The sequence below is a fragment of the Mirounga angustirostris genome, unplaced genomic scaffold, assembly GCF_029215605.1.
Source record: "Mirounga angustirostris isolate CCGP_5_RB_7025 unplaced genomic scaffold, mMirAng1.0.hap1 SCAF_15, whole genome shotgun sequence".
Lineage (NCBI taxonomy): Eukaryota > Metazoa > Chordata > Mammalia > Carnivora > Phocidae > Mirounga > Mirounga angustirostris.
In genome coordinates, this window is record NW_026991723.1 from 73,241,607 (window position 1) to 73,264,494 (window position 22,888).

The 22,888-nt window shown below is 39.5% G+C and overlaps 1 protein-coding gene across 3 annotated transcripts in view; it reads left to right on the forward strand.

Annotated features, from left to right (window-relative positions):
- Positions 1-22,888, forward strand: part of KIAA1958 (KIAA1958 ortholog) — a 163,108-nt gene that overhangs the window by 68,514 nt on the left and 71,706 nt on the right. For all 3 annotated transcript variants that reach the window (XM_045882942.3, XM_064580096.1, XM_064580095.1), the window contains exon 2: positions 4,203-5,397. In XM_045882942.3, the coding sequence (XP_045738898.1) occupies positions 4,227-5,397 (1,171 nt within the window). In that variant the 5' untranslated portion in view covers positions 4,203-4,226. The remainder of the gene's footprint in view (positions 1-4,202; positions 5,398-22,888) is intronic.

Consider the following 22,888-nt stretch of genomic DNA (forward strand, 5'->3'; position numbering starts at 1 on the left):
TCAAGTGTCACATGATAACTCTGTAAAGCTGAGTGTCTAATCCAATCATTGCCCTTATCAGATATGGGAAATACTATGAAGTTATTTTTAATTCTTGAAAATGTAGAAAAGGCATTACTTTTCAGTGTAGAGCTCATCATCAGACTTTTGAAGCAAATTAGTAGGTTCTAGAACTGACTTATATTCAGCAGTTTGGAAATACCTTAATTGTCTTCTTACTGATTCTGTTCTGTATTAAATTTAGAATATATTACAGTATATTGATAGCTATTCCTTGTCAGCTTGGACTCAATCCATTTAATTACCCTAAATATCAGCAAATTATGCTCTCATAACTACATTGGTTAACATTGGTTGCCTGGCTAAACATATTAATAATGATACTGGAAAAATATTTTCATTTTATGATACTCAAGAAAAGTTTAAGAGCCTCTTCATGAGATTGCTAGTGAATTTCAGAATGTAATAAAAGTGACTTATGATTACTACCTATTGATTCTTAAAGGTTGGTGATTATTACAGAATTAAGTGCATAAGCTTTTAACAAAATTTAAAATTGTATCTATTTTGTCTTTTATTATAATTTTTTTTCCTGGCTTGTGGGACCTTTAGCAAAGGTACTATTTTACTATTGTATAGTAGCTTTTACCTGAACAATAAGTTATTTTGAGTTCCACATGCTTATATAATTTTGTGTTTTGATTCTGCCACATTTTTACATATTTGAACTGTTACAACATTTTCATTCATATATTGTGCCATAATGTATATTATTTTCTTTCTGTGAAAATATATATTTATCTCAACTGCTTTTATTTTCTCATTACCCTGTGACACTTGAAAGTGGTGTATTGTTTCAGTATCACATTCCATTTTCATGATGTCAAATCATGATGCCTTTCATTTGCAAATTATTAATGCAAAAGACAAGTTTTATATTTATATTTGCTAAAAAGGAAATAGCATGAACAGGTTTCCCAACAAATTGAAAGTTGAGTCATGTCACTTTAGGTGATTATGGACAATAATGTGAGTATAGATACGAAGGCAATATTCGGATCTAGGTGATTATTTAGATGATTCATAATATGCTTATATTAATCATATTTTTACTAGAATCAAAATGAAAACAGTTGTCAACATTTTGGAATAGAATTATAGACCTCCCAATAATTTATTTGTGGAGTCCAGTCTGAGAAACTATTGTACTTGGGGGGTGGTGCAGAGAAATTGAAGGATTTTGCTCTGAGGTTCCAAAACCCAGAGATGAATATTATTTTTTGTGTATCAGTTAGTAATTGAGTTCAGCTGTATATAATCAAATACTGCCAACAACAGTGGCTTAAGCAAGATCAGGGCCTTATCTTTCCTTATGTAACAAAGAATCCTAGATAGTTCAGAGTTGATGCAGTGGCTCTGTGATGTCAGCAGGGACCCAAGCTCTTTCTGGGTGTTCTCCCTCAACCTTAAGTTCTTATTTCATGTTCCCAATATGGCCTCTGGAGCTCCAGCCATCATGTCCTTATTCCAGACAGAAAGAAAGGGAAGGACAAAGGGAAAAAGGCAGAAGGCCAAAACCAGACGAGTTACTCAGTGACTTTTATTTACATATTTTTGGCCAGAACTGTGTCATATAACGATTCCTATTTCAAGGGAAGCTGGGAAATGTGTTTTAGTGAGCATATTGCTGCCCCAACAAATTGGGACTCTCTGTAAGGAAAAAGAATGGATACTGGGTAGGCAAATGGTCTGCCATACCAATTAAATAGATATATTAAGAAAGCTTAAAAAACAAATACCAAAAACCTCATTCTTTCTTTTTTTTTTTAACCAAGTTTTTAATTTTAATTCCAGTGTAGTTAACATACAGTATTATATTAGTTTCAGGTGTACAATATAGTGATTCAACAGTAGTATACATTACTCAGTATACTGAGTATCATTGTGGTAAGTGTACCACTCTTTCTCTTTTATCTGCATTTTTACTTTAAAATTATATGAAAGGAATATAAATAAAGTCCCTAAATTCCTAAAGTAGTATGAAAGGAACATAAAAATCATATAGTCCTGACATTTTAGCTTAGAGGTAATTAGTGACTTGTCTGAGGCCACAGACATCAGTTCCAGGACTGGAATTGAAGTTCCCAACTCCAACACCAGTCACTGGTCTTTCCATTTACTGTGAAGCCTCACAAAATCTGGTAGCTCACTTATTACTCTCCTATATGCACAAGACAACTGCGGTTTGGTTATACCACTGGGGAGAAAAATCCTCTGTCCCCTTCAATTATTACAATAAAAGTGATAGGAAATTTCATGTTTCTTATTTGAGGGTCTTATGTTTATTTTGTTAGTGTTGATGGCACTGCCAGTATTTATATGTTTATTGATTCATTTTTCATTTATTCATCATTAACAATAGATTATAAGGTCTCAAGAGCAGGACCATATCGATATGTATTAATATCTCTGTCCCCAACTAGGTCCTCATTGATGAATGAAAAATTATAGCCCCTTATACTAAAATTTTAAAAATAAATAAATAAAAAGTTAAAAAAAATTATAGTTCCTGTACTCAGGGAATTCTCAGTCAAGTTTGAGAGACAGACAAGAATGGCAGTGATAACAGTACAGAGATAACTCAAGAGATGATAGAAATACAAGTGAAGAGTGAGTACAAGTGAATAAATATCTGAGGCTGAAAGAAGGTCTGTAAAGATTTCAATAGGAGATGGTCCCAAGTTCAGTTTTAAAAGGGTTTTCCAGATGAAGAAAGAAGAGGGCTGCATATCAAGCCGAAGAATGAGTTTTTAGAGGCCCAGTGGGTGTGAGAAACTGTTTAGAGGAAGAGGAGAAATATGGGAAAAGCCCATAGTAATAGGAAATGAGGCTTGAGGGGTTGACTGTAGCCATGACCACATCACAGAGGCCTCATGATATGTGAAAGGGTTTGAATTTACCTAACTATTGATGGGGTGCCACGGAGGTTCAGATATGCGCTTTTGAATGGCCACCTGACATTGCAGTTAGACCTTGGCACCTTAGTGCAGAGCCCACCTACAGTGAGGCACCACTTGTCACTCACAGCTACAGATAAACAGGACAGACTAAACCATACATCAAGATCCTTGCTCCTCCCCTGCTCAGTTCTCTCCAGGATCTCCCCTTTATCAGAAACGTACTTGACCTTTCTAATCACATGCAGACTCCACATGTCCCATTTTACTTTTCTTGCCCATCATGTTGTCCTCACTGTTACCCAGCCACAGGCCCATAACAAGTGATTGTTTTTGACCTCCGCCCGATAAAGAATGGTTTACTCCTATTTGATAGTTGGTTATCCTTAGATGCCCAGGAAGCTTAGATGGTGGAATAAACCAGACACATCTTTTACCTCCAAACTGTGAGGTGAAGGGCAGTATTTCAGGAGTTTCAGACAGCAAGGAGGCAGAAAGCCAGCTCCTAAGATTTGGTTAGAGTCCTGGCACCTGGCCCACCTAGCCTTGCTTCTGGCCTATAGACTGCCTGTGTTTCTGACCCCAGCAGATGCCCTCTAGTGGCTCTCCTCCCAGTCCATTCTCCCTTCCCTGCTAAAGACTTTTTCTGTCCCACTATAGCACTTCATTCTCTCCTTGGACTCTCAGTTACGTCATTTGTTTTCTGGTGCCCAGCAGAGGATTGACTTTCCTTCTGTGACTCATCCTAGAATGGACCTAAGCCTTTGTTGGTTCTGCCTTTAGTAATGAAGTTTCTGATGGCGGAGGGTAAAGTTGGAAGTGCATCCTCTTGGTTAATACAGATAATGCACACATTTTATTATTAAAGAGCTGACTAAACCTCTCTTTGTGACTTTGGAAGTAAAACATACCATGAAAAAGCTCACCTCTTTTTTATTGCTTGTTTTTTTTCTTTCCCACTTTTTTTCTCATGCAAATATTTTTATGCAGATAGTGTTGTAACAATCAAGGAAACTAACAAAAATCTTCTCGTCTGACAGCCAATAGGCATCACTTTTTTTTTCTTTTTTACTTTTCCTTGTATTCTCTTCCAGTCTGCCCATGTGCAGCGATATTATCTAGATACAGTTTTGAAGTACAATTCTTTTTTATGCCATATGATCATAGTTCAAGGAAATTGAAGTAATGGAGATATGGGAATATCTTGGGTAATAATGGCTTCTTATTTTGATTATTTCCCTTTAGGAAAGACACTGCTGATCCTGTAACATGGAGGATTGCCTTCATACTTCATCTGAGAATCTGTCCAAATTGGTCAGCTGGGCCCACAGCCATGGGACCATTTGCAGCCTCATTCCAAACCTGAAACACTTGCTTTCGGAAGGTTCCCATGGGAACCTTACAGCAATGTGGGGCTGTAGTGCTGGCCATGCTTATCACTGGCCACTGACAGCTACTTGCAGAGCTGGGTCCCAAGAAAGGGTCTGTTTCCAGGATAACAGAAGTTTTAACTCTGATAGTCCCAGTATAATTGGAGTACCCTCTGAGACACAAACTAGCCCGGTTGAAAGATACCCTGGGAGACCAGTGAAAGCGAAGCTAGACTGTAATCGGACCAGAGACTCTTGTGACTTCTCTTACTGCAGTGAGCCCTCTGAACTGGATGAAGCTGTTGAAGAATATGAAGATGAAAACACCCTGTTTGACATGGTTTGTGAGTCTTCTGTTACAGACGAGGATAGTGACTTTGAACCCCAAACCCAAAGGCCTCAAAGCATTGCTCGAAAAAGGCCTGGAATAGTCCCATCTTCTCTCCATTCCAGCTCCCAGACTCAAATGGTTGATGAATGCAGCAATGATGTCATCATTAAAAAAATCAAACAAGAGATTCCTGAAGATTATTACATTGTGGCGAATGCAGAGCTGACTGGAGGGGTGGATGGACCAGCCCTGTCATTGACACAGATGGCAAAACCCAAGCCTCAAACTCATGCTGGTCCCTCCTGCATAGGGTCTGCTAAGCTGATTCCCCATGTGACATCTGCCATTGGCACAGAGCTAGACCCACATGGTGTAGCTGCATCCCCCTCTGTCATGTCCAGACCAATCGTCCAGAAGACTGCCAGGGTATCTCTGGCTTCACCAAACAGAGGACCCCCTGGTGCCCATGGCACCAACCATCAGGTGTCCATGCAGATGCCTGTGAGCACATCCCATCCTAACAAACAGATCAGCATCCCTTTGTCTGCCCTGCAACTGCCTGGACAGGATGACCAAGTTGCTTCGGAAGAGTTCCTGCCCCATCTGCCCAACCAGGTTTCCTCCTGTGAGGTAGCTCTTTCTCCCTCAGTTAACACAGAGCCAGAAGTGAGCTCCAGTCAGCAGCAGCCCCCAGTCGCTCCAACCATAACCACTGAGGCCACAGCACAGTGCATACCAGGTATGGCACATGAGGTGACAGAGAGTCCCTCATCCATGCACGTCCGAGAATTCTGCGCCGTCAGCACTTAAAAAACCATTGGCTCAGTTTGCTAGAATTCAGGCCTTTATTATTCTCAGAAAGATAGAAATAATGAAATATATTCTATCCAGGTGATACTCTGAAGGAAATTCATCTCAGTTAAGGCCATCCGTCCAGTCCGTGTACCTCAGGGCTGAGAGGACAGCTGTAGGATTGTGTTCTTGATATTGCATGGCTAGATTTAAGGTTTGTATCTGATCTTAAGCTGAATAATTTTTATTTTTATTATTTTTTAAATATTTATTTTAGAGAGAGCGAGTGACTAAGTGGGGGTAGGGGCAGAGCTAGAGGGAGAGTGAGAATCTCAAGCCAACTCCATGCTAAGCACGGAGCCTGATGCAGGGCTTGATCTCACAACCCTGAGATCGTGACCTGAGTCGCAATCAAGAGTTGGACACTTAACTGACTGAGCCATCCAGGCGCCGCAAGCTGAATAATTTTTGTATATTAATGTTGTCTTTGAAAAAAAATTTTTTATGCTCTCCTATCAGTATCAAGGTATTTGGTTGCTCTTTGAATCCAGAATGATACGATGTTGGGTTAGGCATATAATGACAATAGAACTGGTGCTTTTCCATTATCATTTGTTTGTCTGAACCAGCTTGGCCTTTCTATTCATTTTAGTTGCTGTGGCAGTTTAGAACAAGTATTTTTTTTTTTTTTTAAAGATTTTATTTATTTATTTGAGAGAGAGAGAATGAGAGAGAGCACATGAGAGGGGGAAGGGTCAGAGGGAGAAGCAGACTCCCCGCCGAGCAGGGAGCCCGATGTGGGACTCGATCCACAGACTCCAGGATCATGACCTGAGCCGAACGCAGTCGCTTAACCAACTGAGCCACCCAGGCGCCCTAGAACAAGTATTTTTAAAAGCTACAAATAATTCTAAAAGAAGTATTTTTTTATCTCAAAATTTAAAAGAGTCTGATAACTTGCACTCCTGGAATACATGGGCCTAACTGGAATGGACTGAGAGGAGAGGGAAATAATTGTATGAGGTCTCTATCTAATTTTGACATTCTAATGTTCTGTAATTCTAACATGCAGTATTTATTGAATCTATTTAATTGAGGCTATTACTATATAAAGAGGGTTTGGGGTGTCGTGCACTTGGGTTCATTATTCAAATCTAATGAGCCAGAAGTAGAAACGTGGACAAAGATGAACAGATATACAGAACAGAGTATATAGAAAGCAGAAATTTGTGGCACGTTTTGGTTTGTTTCATTTTAATCCTTCTCAAGGAAGTCATGTATTTTGGGAAAAGTTTCCTAGAAGCCTGCAGTACCTCTGCCTTTACCCAATTTATGATTTTACTGACACAGTCATAGTATTATTAATAAGATATACAATGAAAATATTCATATCCTGACTCAAAATTATGCTTTTCAGTTTATTCATTTTTCTTTCTTTTTAAAATAATAGCTTCACTGAGATATAATTCACATACCATAAGATACACTCTTAAAGTATACAGTTCAGTGGTTTTTGGTGTATTTACAGAGTTGTGCAACCATCACCACTATCTAATTCAAAACACTATTATCACCCCAAAAAGAAACCCATACCCATCAGCAGTCCCTTTTTACTTCCTCCCAGCCCATCAACCACTGATCTACTTTATGTTTCTATGGATTTGCCTATCCTGCACCTTTCATATAAGTGGAATCATAGCATGTGGCCTTTTGTGACTACCTTCTTGCACTTAGCATATTTTTTTTTTTACATTGTAGCATGTATCAGGATTTCTTATTGCCAAATAATATTTCACTATATGGATATACCATAGTTTGTTTTTCCTTTCACCATTGAGGTTGTTTCTATTTTTTGGCTGTCATGAATAATGCTGCTAATAACACTCGTATACAAGTTTTTGAGTGGACATATAACTTCATTTCACTTGGGCAACTACCTAGAAGTGGAATTGCTGGGTGTATGATAATTCTATGTTTAACTTTTTGAGGAGCTGCCAAACTGTTTTCCAAAGTAGTTCCACTATTTTTTTTAAGATTATTTATTTGCCAGAGAGAGAGTGTGGGAGAGAGAAAGAGCAAGAGTACAGGCAGGGGAAGCAGCAGGCAGAGGGAGAAGCAGGCTCCCTGATCAAGCAAGGAGCCCAATGTGGGACTCGATCCCAGGACCCTGGGATCATGACCTGAGCCAAAGGCAGATGCTTAACCGACTGAGCCACCCAGGAATCCCAGTAGTTCCACTGTTTTAAAATCACCAGCAGTGTAAAAAGGTTCCTGTTTCTTAACATGCTGACCAAACTTGTTTTCCATTAAAAAAAAATGATAATTTATCCTGGGTTCATGAAGTAATATCTCATTGTGGTTTTGATTTCCATTACCTTAGTGACTAATGATGTTGAACTTTTTAACAGTATGGTCTTTGGCTAATCCTGGCATAATTTAGACACATTTTTATTAGGCTGGTGAAAGTCTTTGTATTAGGTAGGAAATCTGACTCTTAGTACATACAGGATATAAATAGTGGTACCTTTTCACTTAAATAAATAGTTGTATCTGGTTTATTTGTGTGTCTCCCCCCCCCACCCCCATTTTTTTTTAAATAAAATAGGAGACTTATCCTGACAGGGTTTTCTGCATTCTCACTTACTTTATATTTGAGGGTAGAATTCAGAATTGTATTTTGCAAAGTAGTCCAGTATATCAAAACAGCCTTAGTAAGACTTGTATCACACATCCTTCCATGAACTTACCCCAGCATCCCTCTACTAACTTACCCCAGCTTAGTAATACTGTTGTATTACCCCTTCCACTAACTTACCCCAGATTTCCTTGCATCTGCCTAGTGGACAGTGAATGAAACATCGAGGTTCTTTTTCTTTCTTTCCTTTTTTCTTTTCTTTTCTTTTTTCTTTATTTTTTAAAGATTTTATTTATTTATTTGAGAGGGACAGCCAGAGAGGGAACACAAGCAGGGGGAGTAGGAGAGGGAGAAGCAGGCTTCCCACTGAGCAGGGAGCCCGATGTGGGGCTCAATCCCAGGATCCTGGGATCATGAACTAAGCCGAAGGCGGATGTCCAATGACTGAGCCACCCAGGAGCCCCTTTTCTTTTTTTTTTTAAGATTTTATTTATTTATTTGAGAGAGAGAGGGCACATGAGGGGGGGGGGGAGGGGGGAAGGGGCAGAAGGAGAGGGAGAAGCAGGATCTCCACTGATGGGACTCGATCCCAGGACCCCGGTATCATGACCTGAGCCGAAGGCAGACACTTAACTGACTGAGCCACCCAGGTGTCCCTCGAGGCTCTTTACAAAACAAAATATGAATATCTCATTATATAATTGTTTTGGAAAAGAAATTCAGCCTATTTGAAAAAGAAATATTTTAAACTATTCATTTTTGTATAGATTACATTCTCAGGTTTTTCTCTTCTCTTAATGAAATTGCACTTTTTTTTTTAATTGCACTTTTTATAATAGCTATAAAAAGCAGGTATGGCCAAGTACGGCACATAATGAATACAATCCTAAACTGTGATTTAGCTGTACTCTTGCAAAGAGAATTGGTTTGGCTTGGAGTTGAACCTTTAAGGAAAAACAGTATGAATAACTGGTAATGGGAGTTTCCTAAGGAATCATCCTGATGTTTTGATCCATTGTTCTTTGGAAGGATATTATATTGCTAAGATATTATTAGGGTTTTTTTTTTTTAAAGATTTTATTTATTTATTTGAGAGAGAGGATGAGAGGAGAGAGAGAGAGCACATGAGAGGGGGGAGGGTCAGAGGGAGAAGCAGACTCCCCGCCGAGCAGGGAGCCCGATGCGGGACTCGATCCCGGGACTCCAGGATCATGACCTGAGCCAAAGGCAGTCACTTAACCAACTGAGCCACCCAGGCGCCCCAAGATATTATTAGTTTTAAAGAAATACTATTTTACTAGAAACATTGTCAACGTCTAGTGCGTTGGGGTCCCTGGGTAAGGATCTACGAAATCACCAGGACACAGGGGATGCAGAGCAAAGGCAGCACTTGCAACTGCATACTGCCGTTTATTTCTCACATAGCTATATACTCGCAGAGATCAGATAAACATAACAGTGTATCAAGCCAACATCTGTGAAGTGAAATATACACGAAATGCAATAAGAACAAAATACATCCTGTTTATGCTTGCAGAATAAAGAATTCTCTTAGCCATCCTTCCTTTGGAGACAACATGTTCTTTGTCTTTAGAAAGAACACTTCTGATTAGAAAGATACACTTTAAGCTAGGCAAGAGCCACTTCCTGCTGATCCAGGCATTTAGGCCTTGCAACATGAGGTAAGGGGAAGAGAACATTTTCTCCTCCTGGCCTAGGCCTGCCTGGCCGACCTTAACCTCACTGCAGTCCTCAAATGACCCTGGCCGGCAAGGGGCCTACAAGCCTACATCATCTCAATTCCTTCTTTTTTTTTTCTTTTCTTTTCTTTCTTTATTTATTTATTTATTTGAGAGAGAGAATGAGATAGAGAGAGCATGAGAGGGGGAAGGTCAGAGAGAGAAGCAGACTCCCCGCGGAGCAGGGAGCCTGATGCGGGACTCGATCCCGGGACTCCAGGATCATGACCTGAGCCGAAGGCAGTCGCTTAACCAACTGAGCCACCCAGGCGCCCCAATTCCTTCTTTTTTCTTTTGTTTTAATAAAAGTGCTCTCCAAAGGATGGCCATAGAATTCTGGGAAGGCTTTAGATAGCAAAAATGCAACAGCATAAAGCATAAGATAACAATCAACAATACAAATCCCATTCCTCCAGCAGTATGCCCCAAACTTTGAATACCACCTTTTGGATCTAGTCCCTTAAGTTGCTTAAGAAGTAAATTGGCCAACGTAGCGGCATCTGATACAGTAAGCAAGGCACACATAGCCAAAAATAAATTTTCAGGTGTATAAGCCTTCCCCGTTCGCTGCAGGATTTTTTGCCCTTCCCCACTAAGCTTTTTAATTTGCCCCCAAGTCGGCAAAGCAGTAGCAAATATCTGCCGACAGCGACGTCGTCCTCCCAAATTCAGATGTGCCATGGCCTGTAACGGAAGTTCATCTTGGTCTGGATTCCCCATCCGTCGCCTGGTGGGATACGGTGCCGTTCAAATTGGCCCTCGACCGGATCCATCGCGCGGGGAGCCAGGAACAGGTCCGTCCATCCTCTGTGGAGACATAAGCATAACCCTTCCCTCTATAAAGCAATAGCCCCGGTCGCCATTCTGCGTCTGCGGTTGGTTTAAACCATATATGTTCCTTTAATGGAGGGGGAGCGACCTCTCCCTCTATGAACTGTTTCTCTGCACGGGAGAGGATATCTCCCTGCGGAAGATTCAAGAAATTTAATGCGAACAGAGCTTGTTGCAAAATAGAACGTGCATTTGATTGAGTGAATGCTAAGATATGATCCTTTTTCCTCCTTTTTAATTTTTTAATTTGCAACTTTAAAGTACTATGCGCACGTTCTACAATAGCTTGCCCTTGAGGATTGTATTCAATGCCTGTTTTATGCATGATACCATATTGTTCACAGAAAGTTTGAAATTTTTTTACTGCTATATGCAGGTCCATTATCTGTTTTAATAATAGATGGTAAACCCATCACAGCAAAAGTTTCTAGAAGATGGGTGATAACATGTTGTGCAGTTTCGCCACTTTGTGCTGTGGCCCATATAAATTGAGAATATGTATCTATTACCACATGTACATACATACAAAGTTCAGAAAACCACATCTGCCACTGCAGATATTCAGGCTCCTTTAAAAGAGCCCGACAGAGGACCCTCCAGTCCTCAGGAGAAAAATTGTTATGTCGAGCTAGACCATTGACTAGCTCCTTAACATAATGTGATTGAGGTCCATATAAAGACACTGCCTTTTTCAAGCGACCAATATCTTCTATACCTATTCCGTCAAAATATGGTGCTTGTGCCACCCCCTGGATTGGGGGAGGCCTGAGAACAGGAAAAGCAAAGACAGAATTACCTGCGCCACCCTCATCATCGCTATCCTCTAGCGCATCAAGCTCAGCTAAAGCAGCAGAAAGGAAAGGATTTTTAGAAGAAAGCTGCTACAGACGGCAAAGGCGGAGCAGAGGGCTTCCTAGAGGGTTTCTTAGACTCTTCCGCCATAGCCATAACCTGCTGAAAAACCTTCCACACATGCTCCACCTCGGGATCCGACTTTACTTTCGGTTTTGGTTCTTCATTACCACACTCGCTAGGCTCACGGGATGGTGTAAGCTTAAAGGTATCTTTCTCTACCGCCCTTTTCTCATCCGTATCTAGAGGGAGGTCTTGTATAGAAGGAGCCATCTCCTTCTGGAAATCTTCAACCGTGCGGTCATCCTCCATCGCTTTAAGCACTGTAAAAATAATCAACCAAATAGACCAAAACCGCACGGGAATTTTTTCTCCCTGTCTCATTGCCTTCTCGACATTATGTCGAACTCGCCGCCAATTATCTAAATCTAAAGTTCCCTCCTCTGGAAACCAAGGATTCCATTCTCGAACCACCTTCAAACACAGCTCAATATCATTAGAAGCGACAGTGATACCATAGACAGCAAGAGAATGCTTCAGCATTCGAACATAAGGAGTAGAAGTTTCTTGTCCCATCACCCTGTACTTAATTAAGTTACTCACCCTTCCTGTACGTCCTTCAGGGTCCCTGTTCGGGCGCCAATTGTCAACGTCTAGTGCGTTGGGGTCCCTGGGTAAGGGTCTACGAAATCACCAGGACACAGGGGATGCAGAGCAAAGGCAGCACTTGCAACTGCATACTGCCGTTTATTTCTCACATAGCTATATACTCGCAGAGATCAGATAGATAAACATAACCGTGTATCAAGCCAACATCTGTGAAGTGAAATATACACGAAATGCAATAAGAACAAAATACATCCTGTTTATGCTTGCAGAATAAAGAATTCTCTTAGCCATCCTTCCTTTGGAGACAACATGTTCTTTGTCTTTAGAAAGAACACTTCTGATTAGAAAGATACACTTTAAGCTAGGCAAGAGCCACTTCCTGCTGATCCAGGCATTTAGGCCTTGCAACATGAGGTAAGGGGAAGAGAACATTTTCTCCTCCTGGCCTAGGCCTGCCTGGCCGACCTTAACCTCACTGCAGTCCTCAAATGACCCTGGCCTGCAAGGGGCCTACAAGCCTACATCATCTCAAAACATCACTGGAACAAAAGTCTGATTGACATTTTTCTTTCGTGGGAGTTAGATAAAGTTAACTTACCAATTTACCTTTGTTCTATAGAGCCCAAATTAGTCTCTGTGCTCTTAACAGTTTTATTTGTTTGTTTTGCGTATTTATTTTTATAGATAGTCTTCATTCTAAACATAGATTTTTTTTTTTTAATTTAGAATTCACATCCAAATGTATGTGAATGAATATGTACAGATGGACCTAACTCAGTTAATATATAAAGTATACTTGGCACTAAGCAAAGAAGAAAGCTTTTGAAAGAGCTAGCTGAAAGCAAAATCAGGTGCTCTTCTTAAAACGGACGTTGTATAAGCTGGAGTCCTTACCAAATCATTGTAGAAATACTGCATATCTTTGAATAATATTTTTTAAAATAAATATTCTGACAAATGACTGTTGAGTCAACCAGAAACAAGGAGAAATTGTTTCATTTTGTTTAGTTTTACTGATACCATTTAAATTCTGTTCTCCTAGTGGAAAGTCATCCTTATGTATGTTCAAAACTAAACTCACAAAGTGATAAAATGTTGACTTTTTTTTTTTAAGATTTTATTTTATTATTTGAGAGAGAGAATGAGAGAGAGCACATGAGAAGGGGGAGGGTCACAAGTGATAAAATGTTAATCAAGGTATGGATAAAATTATTAATTTTCATGTCAGCCCTGTTATACTGCTCAACCCAAATCTCAGCAAACAGTAATGAGTAAAGAGGACATATTATTAGAAGAATTATTGACTGTCTCCCCAGTGGCTTAGATTCCATTAAATTTTGAGGTTTTTAAATGTAAATTTGGGGCATTTGTCATAAATTTAAATCTCTATTGCATTCTCAGTTGGGTTTTTATGTGTATATTTTTTAAATATACACACATACACATGACTTCCTTTATGATTTTGTGCAAGGACCCCATTTATTAATCAGCTTTTTCCCCAGCAAGTAATCAACTTTTTCTTATCAGATTTGAAATATATATATTTTTTCTTTTGAAAATACACATCGTCAGTATTTCTTTTAATTTATTTTTATTTTCTATTTTATTTATTTGACAGAGAAAGACACAGTGAGAGAGGGAACACAAGCAGGGGGAGTGGGAGAGGGAGAAGCAGGCCTCCCGCAGAGCAGGGAGCCCGATGTGGGGCTCGATCCCAGGACCCTGGGATCATGACCTGAGCCGAAGGCAGACGCTTAACGATTGAGCCACCCAGGCGCCCATCTTCAGTTATTTCTAATAAATTATATGATTCCTCATATATTAGAAATACTAACTCATAGTATATTTTGTATATTGGAAATACATTTCCCTCTTTACCATTAAAGTAATTTTGGTGTAATTAAAGTAATTTTGTTGATGGCATTTTTTTGACATGAATTTTCTTAATTTTTATGAAGGTTATTCCTTTCAGTTTCTATTTAGCTGTCATCTTTTCAGCATTTGGTTATTTTGCTAAGGAAGTCCTTTCCCTCCTTTGAATCAGATAACTATTTACCTATATTTTCCTCTGGTTCTTTTTTGGTTTTCCACCAGCTGCAGCTGCCCCCACCCCCTGGTCTCCTTTCTTTTTTTACATTTAACTGTGAAGCCAGAATAGATTTTGGATTGGAACCTCACTTCATTATTCTTGCAGGTAGTCAAATGTTCCAGCATCATTTATTGAATAAGTCCCAGTCACTACTGAATTGATTTATGCATAACATTTTTGTTTATAATTGGGTCCATTTCTAGGTTTCAATTCTGTTGTTATTGATCTCTTTTTCTTTTAATTTTTATTATTTGTTTATGTCCTTTTTTTAAGTTTTTTTTTTTTTTTAAAGATTTATTTATTTGAGAGAGCGAGAATGAGAGAGAGAGAGAGTACATGAGAGGGGGGAGGGTCAGAGGGAGAAGCAGGCTCCTCGCTGAGCAGGGAGCCTGATGCGGGACTCGATCCCAGGACTCCGGGATCATGACCTGAGCCGAAGGCAGTCGCTTAACCAACTGAGCCACCCAGGCGCCCCCTTTTTTTTTTTTAAGTAATCTCTACACCTAATGTCAGGCGCAAACTCATCACCCAGTGGCCAAGAGTGGCATGCTCCACTGACTGAGCCACCTTGGCACCCCAGTATTTGATTATATCTTATAAAAAACAAAATGCATTCATAGAAAAAGAAGGGCATAATTTAAAGTATTTAATAGAGTACTTTTTGAAACCTACTCATGTAAAATTGAGTTCAGTAAGCTTTTAAAAATTAAGTCATATATTCTCATTGTTTGGTATATGTTGACAACATAAACAGTGATTTCTCTTGTCAAAAACAGAAAATCTGAGTTAAAATAAGTTTAAAAAGAATAAATTGCTTTATAGTCTGAGGATATATCTTGAAACAAGCTTTTAGCCAAAGGTTAAATGAGGTCTAGTTTCTTCTTGCCATTTCTCACCTTAGGTTCCTTGGTATTAGCTCTCCCTATAGATATTTGATTTCTGCGTGGTCCCCAAGGTGGTTGCCAAGTGCTGCTAGGATTCATGTCCAGCAGTAGACAGAACCTGTGCCACAACATTCCCATTAACCCCTGAATCAGTCTCTGGGGCATTAGACCCCCATTGGAAATGGTATTGAGACCAGTTTACATAAACCACATAGCTAAGTGTGGAGGTTGGATGGGGATGTCCTTCCAAGGACATTCTAGGCTCTAATCTTGAAAGGGACAGCAAACCAGAATTACCTACTGCTACTTGTGTATTTTTTTGTTTTTGTTTTGGGCACTTAAGTTTTTTTTTTTTTTTTTTTTTTTTTAACATGGGTACATAGGAGGAGATGTTTATATATGTCATTCAAGAACAGGATATACTAGAACGGTGTTCTAATAATATAAGGGGTAGAAACATAAATATTTATGCTTGTGTATGTGTATGTATGCATATGCATACATATGCATTGTATTTTACATATTTCCTTATTCCACAAGAAATATATGCCTCTTCTTGCAAGGTAGAACAAGACTAAATTTGTTTTTTAAAGATTTTATTTATTTATTTGAGAGCGATAGTGCACTCAGGAATGAGAGGAGGAGCAGAGGGGGAGGGAAGAGGAGGGGGAAAGAATCTTGAGCAGACCTCACATGGGGCTTAGTCCCACGACCCCAAGATCACGACGACCTGAGCCAAAAGCAAGAGTCAGACGCTCAACTGACTGAGCCACCTACGTGCCCCGGCTAAATTTGTTTTCTTAGCCATATCCTTTCCTGTACCTTCCTGCAGGACGACCTGAGACGTAAATTCTGAAAGCTAAGAGAGGCAAAGTAAAAATTCAGGCTCAATTTATGCCATCATTTCCTTCCTTATCACTGGGTGCTTATCTTAGGATTGATATGTCAGGCAGTGCTGGGCATTGAAAGTAGAGACTGGTCTCTCCAAGTTTGAAATCAGACATGCCTAGGTTGATTCCCAACCCTATCTCCTGCTAGCCTTGTGAACTTAGCTAAGTCATTTCATTTTCCTGAGACTGTTTTCTCATTTGTAAAGTAATAATAATGCCTGTCTTGCAGGATTGTTTGAGGACCAAATGCAAAAATACAGGTAAAGAGAATACCTGACATGTAATAAACATTCAGCAAATAATAATTTCTACCATTATTAATATTTTTTTCATTGTCATCACTGTTATTGCCATTATTATGCTGTGCTCAGTACTCTTTTAAGTAGTGTAGTAGAGTCTGATCTTACGCAGTTATATCCCTTCATCTACTAGAAAATGGTCCATGGAACAGTATCACTGGCATCAGCTGGAATCTTAGTAGAAATGTAGACTCTCAGGCCCTATCCCAGACCCAAAGAATCAGAATTTGTGTTTTAATAAGATCTCCACATAACTTGTATGCACACTGAAGCTGGAGAAGCAGTGATATAGGGAATGCAGGACCCATATCATGGGGCACATTGTTTCTATCCCACCACCCAGTAGCTTTGAACACTCCTACTGTGTGGGAGAATTCCCTCCTTTGTTCATGTGCATTTCTCTATTGGAGAGGCCAAAAACTTGGATTCCAAGTATATATTTCAGTGAGGACACAGTCTTGTGACCTTAGGTCTTGCTAGTCAGATGCACTCACACCAGACTAATCAGAAGTACCTAGAGGAATCTATTTTGCAAGTTGCAGATCTTGCAGTTTCTGGAGGTGGCAGGAACAGCACACCTGTGGTAGCTCTGACTGTAGAGGCTGTCGCCGGAGTTTGGTGGCTTTGTTGCCTCTACCAGAGCAAATCTGTGCTGGGTTATTTGCAGACACCTCCAAACCTGAGTTACTGGAGTTCTAGGAAATTCTCTGGCCTTTATTAAATTATTTTCTGCCTAAGCTGGCTAGGCTGGGCTTTTTGTTTTAAATAAAGAATCTGGAGGAATATAACCTCTAAACCTCTCCTAGGTGTTGCATGAAAAATAAAATAATTTTCTTTTTGTCACTAGGTTTATTTTCAGCTAAAATTAATGACATCCCTTTGGTAATTAACCACTGATACCAGGATGCCCTGTATTGTATGATATCTTGCTGTACATACTGCACAAGCAATCCATAGGATATGGATTCTCCTCACATTAATCCTTCCCTCCCTTCCCAGTGGGAGTTTCTGCTGAAATGTGTCCCTTGTGGGGAGTGCTTGGAAGCACAGGTTAACATACTCCCTGAACCTAGAATAGGGGAAGGAGGTACTTAGGACCTTTGCTCTCAGCTATGGATTTTAAAGGGCATTTCTGGGAAATGAGAGAAATCCCAGTTGGAACTTCTTACTACTATGTAAAATATTTGTTAAAAGTTAATTTTGAATTATTAGTTTTCCCTTAGGCATACCTTTTTCCACATGAACTCATGTGGTACTGTTTTCTGAAATGATCTATTTTATTTCTTTACCATTTCTTAAGTTGATACCTCTGACAGGGGGATTGAACAGCTAAATCACCTGGAAGTAGCCCAAATAAGGAGGATTTAGGAAATCTGGACATGGACATTTTTTATTGCCTGTGTATTTCATTTCTTTTCTTCCTTCTTACCCTCCATTTCTTTCTCCTTGTATAATTTTGCCCTTGAGTTGCCATTGGTAGTGGTGGTAATGTCAAGAGTTTTATAAGATCTGGTGAAGGTGAGTGAGCTTTATTTCATTGGGTCTCTTAGAAGAAACTTAATGATCTAGATACTTATCTAATTTATTGTGTTCCCTTTCTCTTCTAATGCTGAAGGAGGCTTTAATGGAACTATGCAATACCCTTTTCTTCAATTCCAGTGCCTTGCACATGGTTTGAGTGTGATCATTGTGTTGTTAATTTCTTGACCATGAGAATATATCTTAGGGAAAAATTATGTACCTGGATCCATGAGTTTCTGGGACTCACTGCTTGCTGTTAACAACATCATCTAAAAAGCAATAACCTTGTTTTCATTCCTCTACTCACCTAATTGGGCAATGAAAAAAATCAGGCCCCTCTATCTCTGGGGAGGGACTGCACATCCACAGGAAGAGAGAGCAAGTCAAAACCTTGATAAAGTTAGAGATCGCTAATGTGTTACTGAACACTGTTAAACCTTCCAGATCTGTACAGTCAGCACGCACCCCTTCCCCTAGCCTTTTAGATGGCACCTTCCATCCCTCTGCTGAGTATCACAGAGTCTTATTGTTCTTCTACTTGAAGATCACCAGCTCTTGACTTTCCTACTTGAGTGTCACAGGATCTCCTCTCCTCTACCTAAATGTTGTAAAGCCCTTCCTCCCCAACTGATCAAAGGGCAGTTGTCAGAGTGGAGTGGTGGGGGTTGTCTTAGGTTTTATCATGCATAGTAGAAAGCCTGTAATAATGAGTTTAAGGAGCTGAGGATGGTGGTCTTTAGCCCCTGGCTGGTAAGCACTTCCCTCCTTCCTTCCTGCAATGTACTTCTTTGAAAAGGTAAAAGACTTGGTTTTAAATTAGTAATTTCTAGTTTTATTTTCTACACTGGCCGGGAGGGTGGGGAGGGTGGGGGGGTGGTAGGTGAAGGGGATATGTGATTAAGTACAGCCATTCTGTTAAAAAAAGAAGAATTGACTATATTTTCATGTCTTTTCAAAGTATTTAGGTTTTTACAAAGATAGTTTTACCAAGGCAATAATGAAAACCCATTATAACTTACATGACACATAATATATAATTTACATACATCTTATTATAAAGCTATAATAATTAAAATGGAATGATCTGACATAAAGATAGACAAGTAGAGCAGTGGAGCAGGATAGAGAGCCCAGAAACACACCTACACATAAATGGGAACTGTATGTGAAAGAGATGGCATCTCAAATTAGTGGGAAAAGGACAGATCGGTCAATGAATGGTATTGGACATTTGGTCACCCATGTGGAACAAAATAAAATTAGATCCTTATCTCACATCAGACATGAAAACAAGTCTCATTTAAAGATCTAAATGTGGAATTATAAAGCTTAAAGCTGTCTGAAGGAAATCTTGCAAAATAGCCTTGATGTCAGGAAGAGTTTTTAAAACATGGCACAAACCATAAAGGAAAAGATTGGAAATGCTGACAACCTTAAAGTAAAAGTCTGTAAGTAAAAGCCTTAGCTGGGACAAGGCATATCCTAAATAAAGTTAAAAGATAAGCAGTCATCTGTGAGATGATTTTAATTCACCTAACCAAAAATATTCATACACAGACTATATATTAAAAACTGCCACAAATCAGTAGGAAAAAGGTTAGATAATCCACTAGGGAAATGGAGAAAAGGAAATGAAGAAGCACTTCTAATAAGAAGAAACCCATGTAGTTAGTAAACATGAAAAATGCTCAACCTAGGGGTACCTGGGTGTGGCTCAGTTGGTTAAGCATCAGACTCTTGATTTCAGTGCATAGGTCATGGGATCGAGCCCCGAATCAGGTCCTGCATTCAGTGCGGAGTTGGCCTCAGATTCTTTCTCCCTGTCCCTCTGCCTCTCCCCATTCACTCTTTCAAATAAATAAATAAAAAGAAAAATGCTCAACCTCACCGGTAATCAAAGGAACATAAGACAACAATGAGGTACCATTAGAAAGGCAAAATAATTAATTATGAAACAGGGCAGGACATACAACAAATTTGATAGTGGTTGCCTTTGGGGAGGAAGGGGGATGGGAATGGGTGCACAGGAAACTTGAACTGTATCTGTAACATTTTCTTTCAAAACATGTAAAAAATATGACAAAATAATAACATATATTAAATCTGAATGACAGGAACATGAATTGTGTTATATAAAAGACAACATAAGTGCACTGCTTAATTAACACACAACTGCTTGGATTCATATCCCAGCTCTACCACTTATTTTCTGGGTGACTTTGGCAAGTTACTTAACTTCTCTGTGGCTTCATTTTTTCATCTGTAAAATGAAGAAAATAATGTATTTATTCTATAGGGTTGATTATAAGGATTACGTTAATCCGTACTAAGCCCTCTGATTCATGGTAAACACATACTTTAGTATTATTCTGTATACCTTTCTTTATATTAAAACGTGATTACTTTTTTTTTTTAAGATTTTATTTATTTATTTGAGAGAGAGAATGAGAGAGAGCATGAGAGGGAAGAGGGTCAGAGGGAGAAGCAGACTCCCTGCCGAGCAGGGAGCCCGATGTGGGACTCGATCCCAGGACTCCAGGATCACGACCTGAGCCGAAGGCAGTCACTTAACCAACTGAGCCACCCAGGCGCCCAAAACATGATTACTTTTTAAATACAGATTATGGGGGCGCCTGGGTGGCTCAGTCAGTTAAGTGTCTGACTTCTGCTCAGGTTATGATCCTAGAGTCCTGGGATTGAGTCTCGCCTTGGGCTCCCCACTCGGCAGGGAGTCTACTTGTCCCTCTGTCCCTACCCCTGCTTGTGTGCATGCATGCACACACGCTCTCCCTCTCCCTCTCTCTCTTTCTCTCTCAAGTAAATAAAATAAAAATAAATATGGATAACGAAACAAGATTGATTGTGGAGTATTTATGAGATGAGGATATTATGACATTATTACTGAACATATAGAAAGGGTTTTTTTTGGTAAGAAAGCAAACTTGACTAACATTGTCTTCTAGTGTACTTGTTTATGGACAAAGAATTTGGGGATTATTCTTACAAATTTCAAGACTATGGCTTTCTTTCTTATGATTATAATGGGATGCTGTCATGGGGAATTTTTTCAAGTTCTTCTGCTGGAATAAATTAAAAAACAGCCAACCCCCCGCCCCAAATGTTCTCTGTTACCTGTTAGCGCTTTTATTTCCAAAATAACACTGCCTGAGTTCCATGAAGAAAAAGGTTGTTTCTGTTACTTTACTGATGGGAAATGAGGCACAAAGAAACTAGGCGACTGCTTACTTACAATTCCTGCTTGTTAACTCAGAGGCATTGAGTCACTGCTATGCACCTACCTCCGCTTGTCTTGGGATAGGAACAGCCTAAACCTCCAATTGCTTCCTCTTCCCCTTTTTTCATTTTCAGGTTGTGCCTATCACTTACCCAAATTTTAGGCTGCTAGAGTACATCTTAAAGAGAGAATTTATTTTCTCTGAGAATCATTTTTAAAAGGACCCAGGGTTTACTAGAAGGATTCATTGTACTAGGAGCCAGTCTGAGTCTTGGTCTCTTTTTCTGCTAAGCATCTGGCCAGGTCACTTGCACTTGAATTTATCAGACATTTTTTCAGGATCAACTATATGACAGAGGTGATGAAAATACAAAGATGAATGTCAAAGTCCCCATAGCATTGTTTATAGAAGGAGGCCAGTAAACCAACAACTTTAATTCCAAGTGTATAGAAAGAGGTATATGAAATGCAGTGGAACACACATGAGGAGCAGTTGACTTAGTCTTACGGTACGCAGAGAAGAGTGTTTCAGGTAAACAGAACAATATGAGCAAAGACATTCAGGCATGAACATTTGCATACAACTTAGGGAAGCATGGATTTGAGTGTGGCTTGAGAGTAGATTTCCAGGGGCTCAAAGGAGTTGCTGCTGGAAAGGTAGGCTGGAGCCTCCCATGAAGGGCTGTACATGTGATGTCACAAATGTCCTACATGGGAAACAGAGGACACAGTTCATTATCTTGGAAGATTACACTGATAGCAGTGGGGAAGTAGAGGCTGGGACACAAGATGTTTTATAGGGTATTACAGTGATTCCTGTGGGAGATGGCCGTGAGTGCTCATGACACAACAAAAAAGGCATCGGAGAGGAGACAGGTTGATGTTTCAGGAGTTAGAAAGTACAGACCTTGATTATTCTGAGTGTTTGGCCTCTTGATATCTCTGTTGCTCCCCTCATATTCTTTGTCCAAAACATAGCACTATTTTAGTAATACCAAAAGTTTTCAGAACATGGGTACCTACAGTGAAGTCTTAATTCTCTGTGTGTAGGATAACACAGTGTTTGTAGTTCTGAAGCATGCTGTGACCATTCATTCATCCATTCATCCATTGGAAGGCTATGAATCGCCAAGTTCAAGTTGGGTACCACTAGGACACCAACCAACATTCAGGGCAAACATATGGTTCCTATTGTCATATTGCCTACAGTCTAATGGGAGAGAGACATCCTAATGCTAGCCCTCTCAGAACATCCTCATTAAAAACAAACAAACAAACAAAATGTTTTCTGGACCATGATGCTGTTCAGCTTTAAATGAGTTTGTAAGACTAAATTGGTTGCTTTTGTTTATTTTTTTTAATTTTATTATGTTAATCACCATACATCATTAGTTTTTGATGTAGTGTTCCATTTTTTAATTTTATTTATTTATTTGTCAGAGAGAGAGAGCACAAGCAGGGGGAGCAGCAGGCAGAGAGAGAAGCAGGCTCCCCACTGAGCAGGGAACCTGATGCGGGACTTGATCTCAGGACCCTGCGATCATGACCTGAGCTGAAGGCAGATGCTTAACCTACTGAGCTACCCAGGCACCCTAAATTGGTTGCCTTTAGATAATACATTTATGAAGGTTGTTTCTAGAATGATGTATGGTTAAACATGGTTAAATGCACAATTAAGCCACTGTGGTAAATGAAAGGTGAGTTTTAGCTGGAAATTAAGAGTGCAGAGACTACAGACAACCCATTCCACATCATTTGTTTGAAATACTTTATACTCAGCTAAACATAACATGAGCCTAATTATATTAAAATTATAATATTACTTATTTTTGCATATAACTGGTGACCTATCTT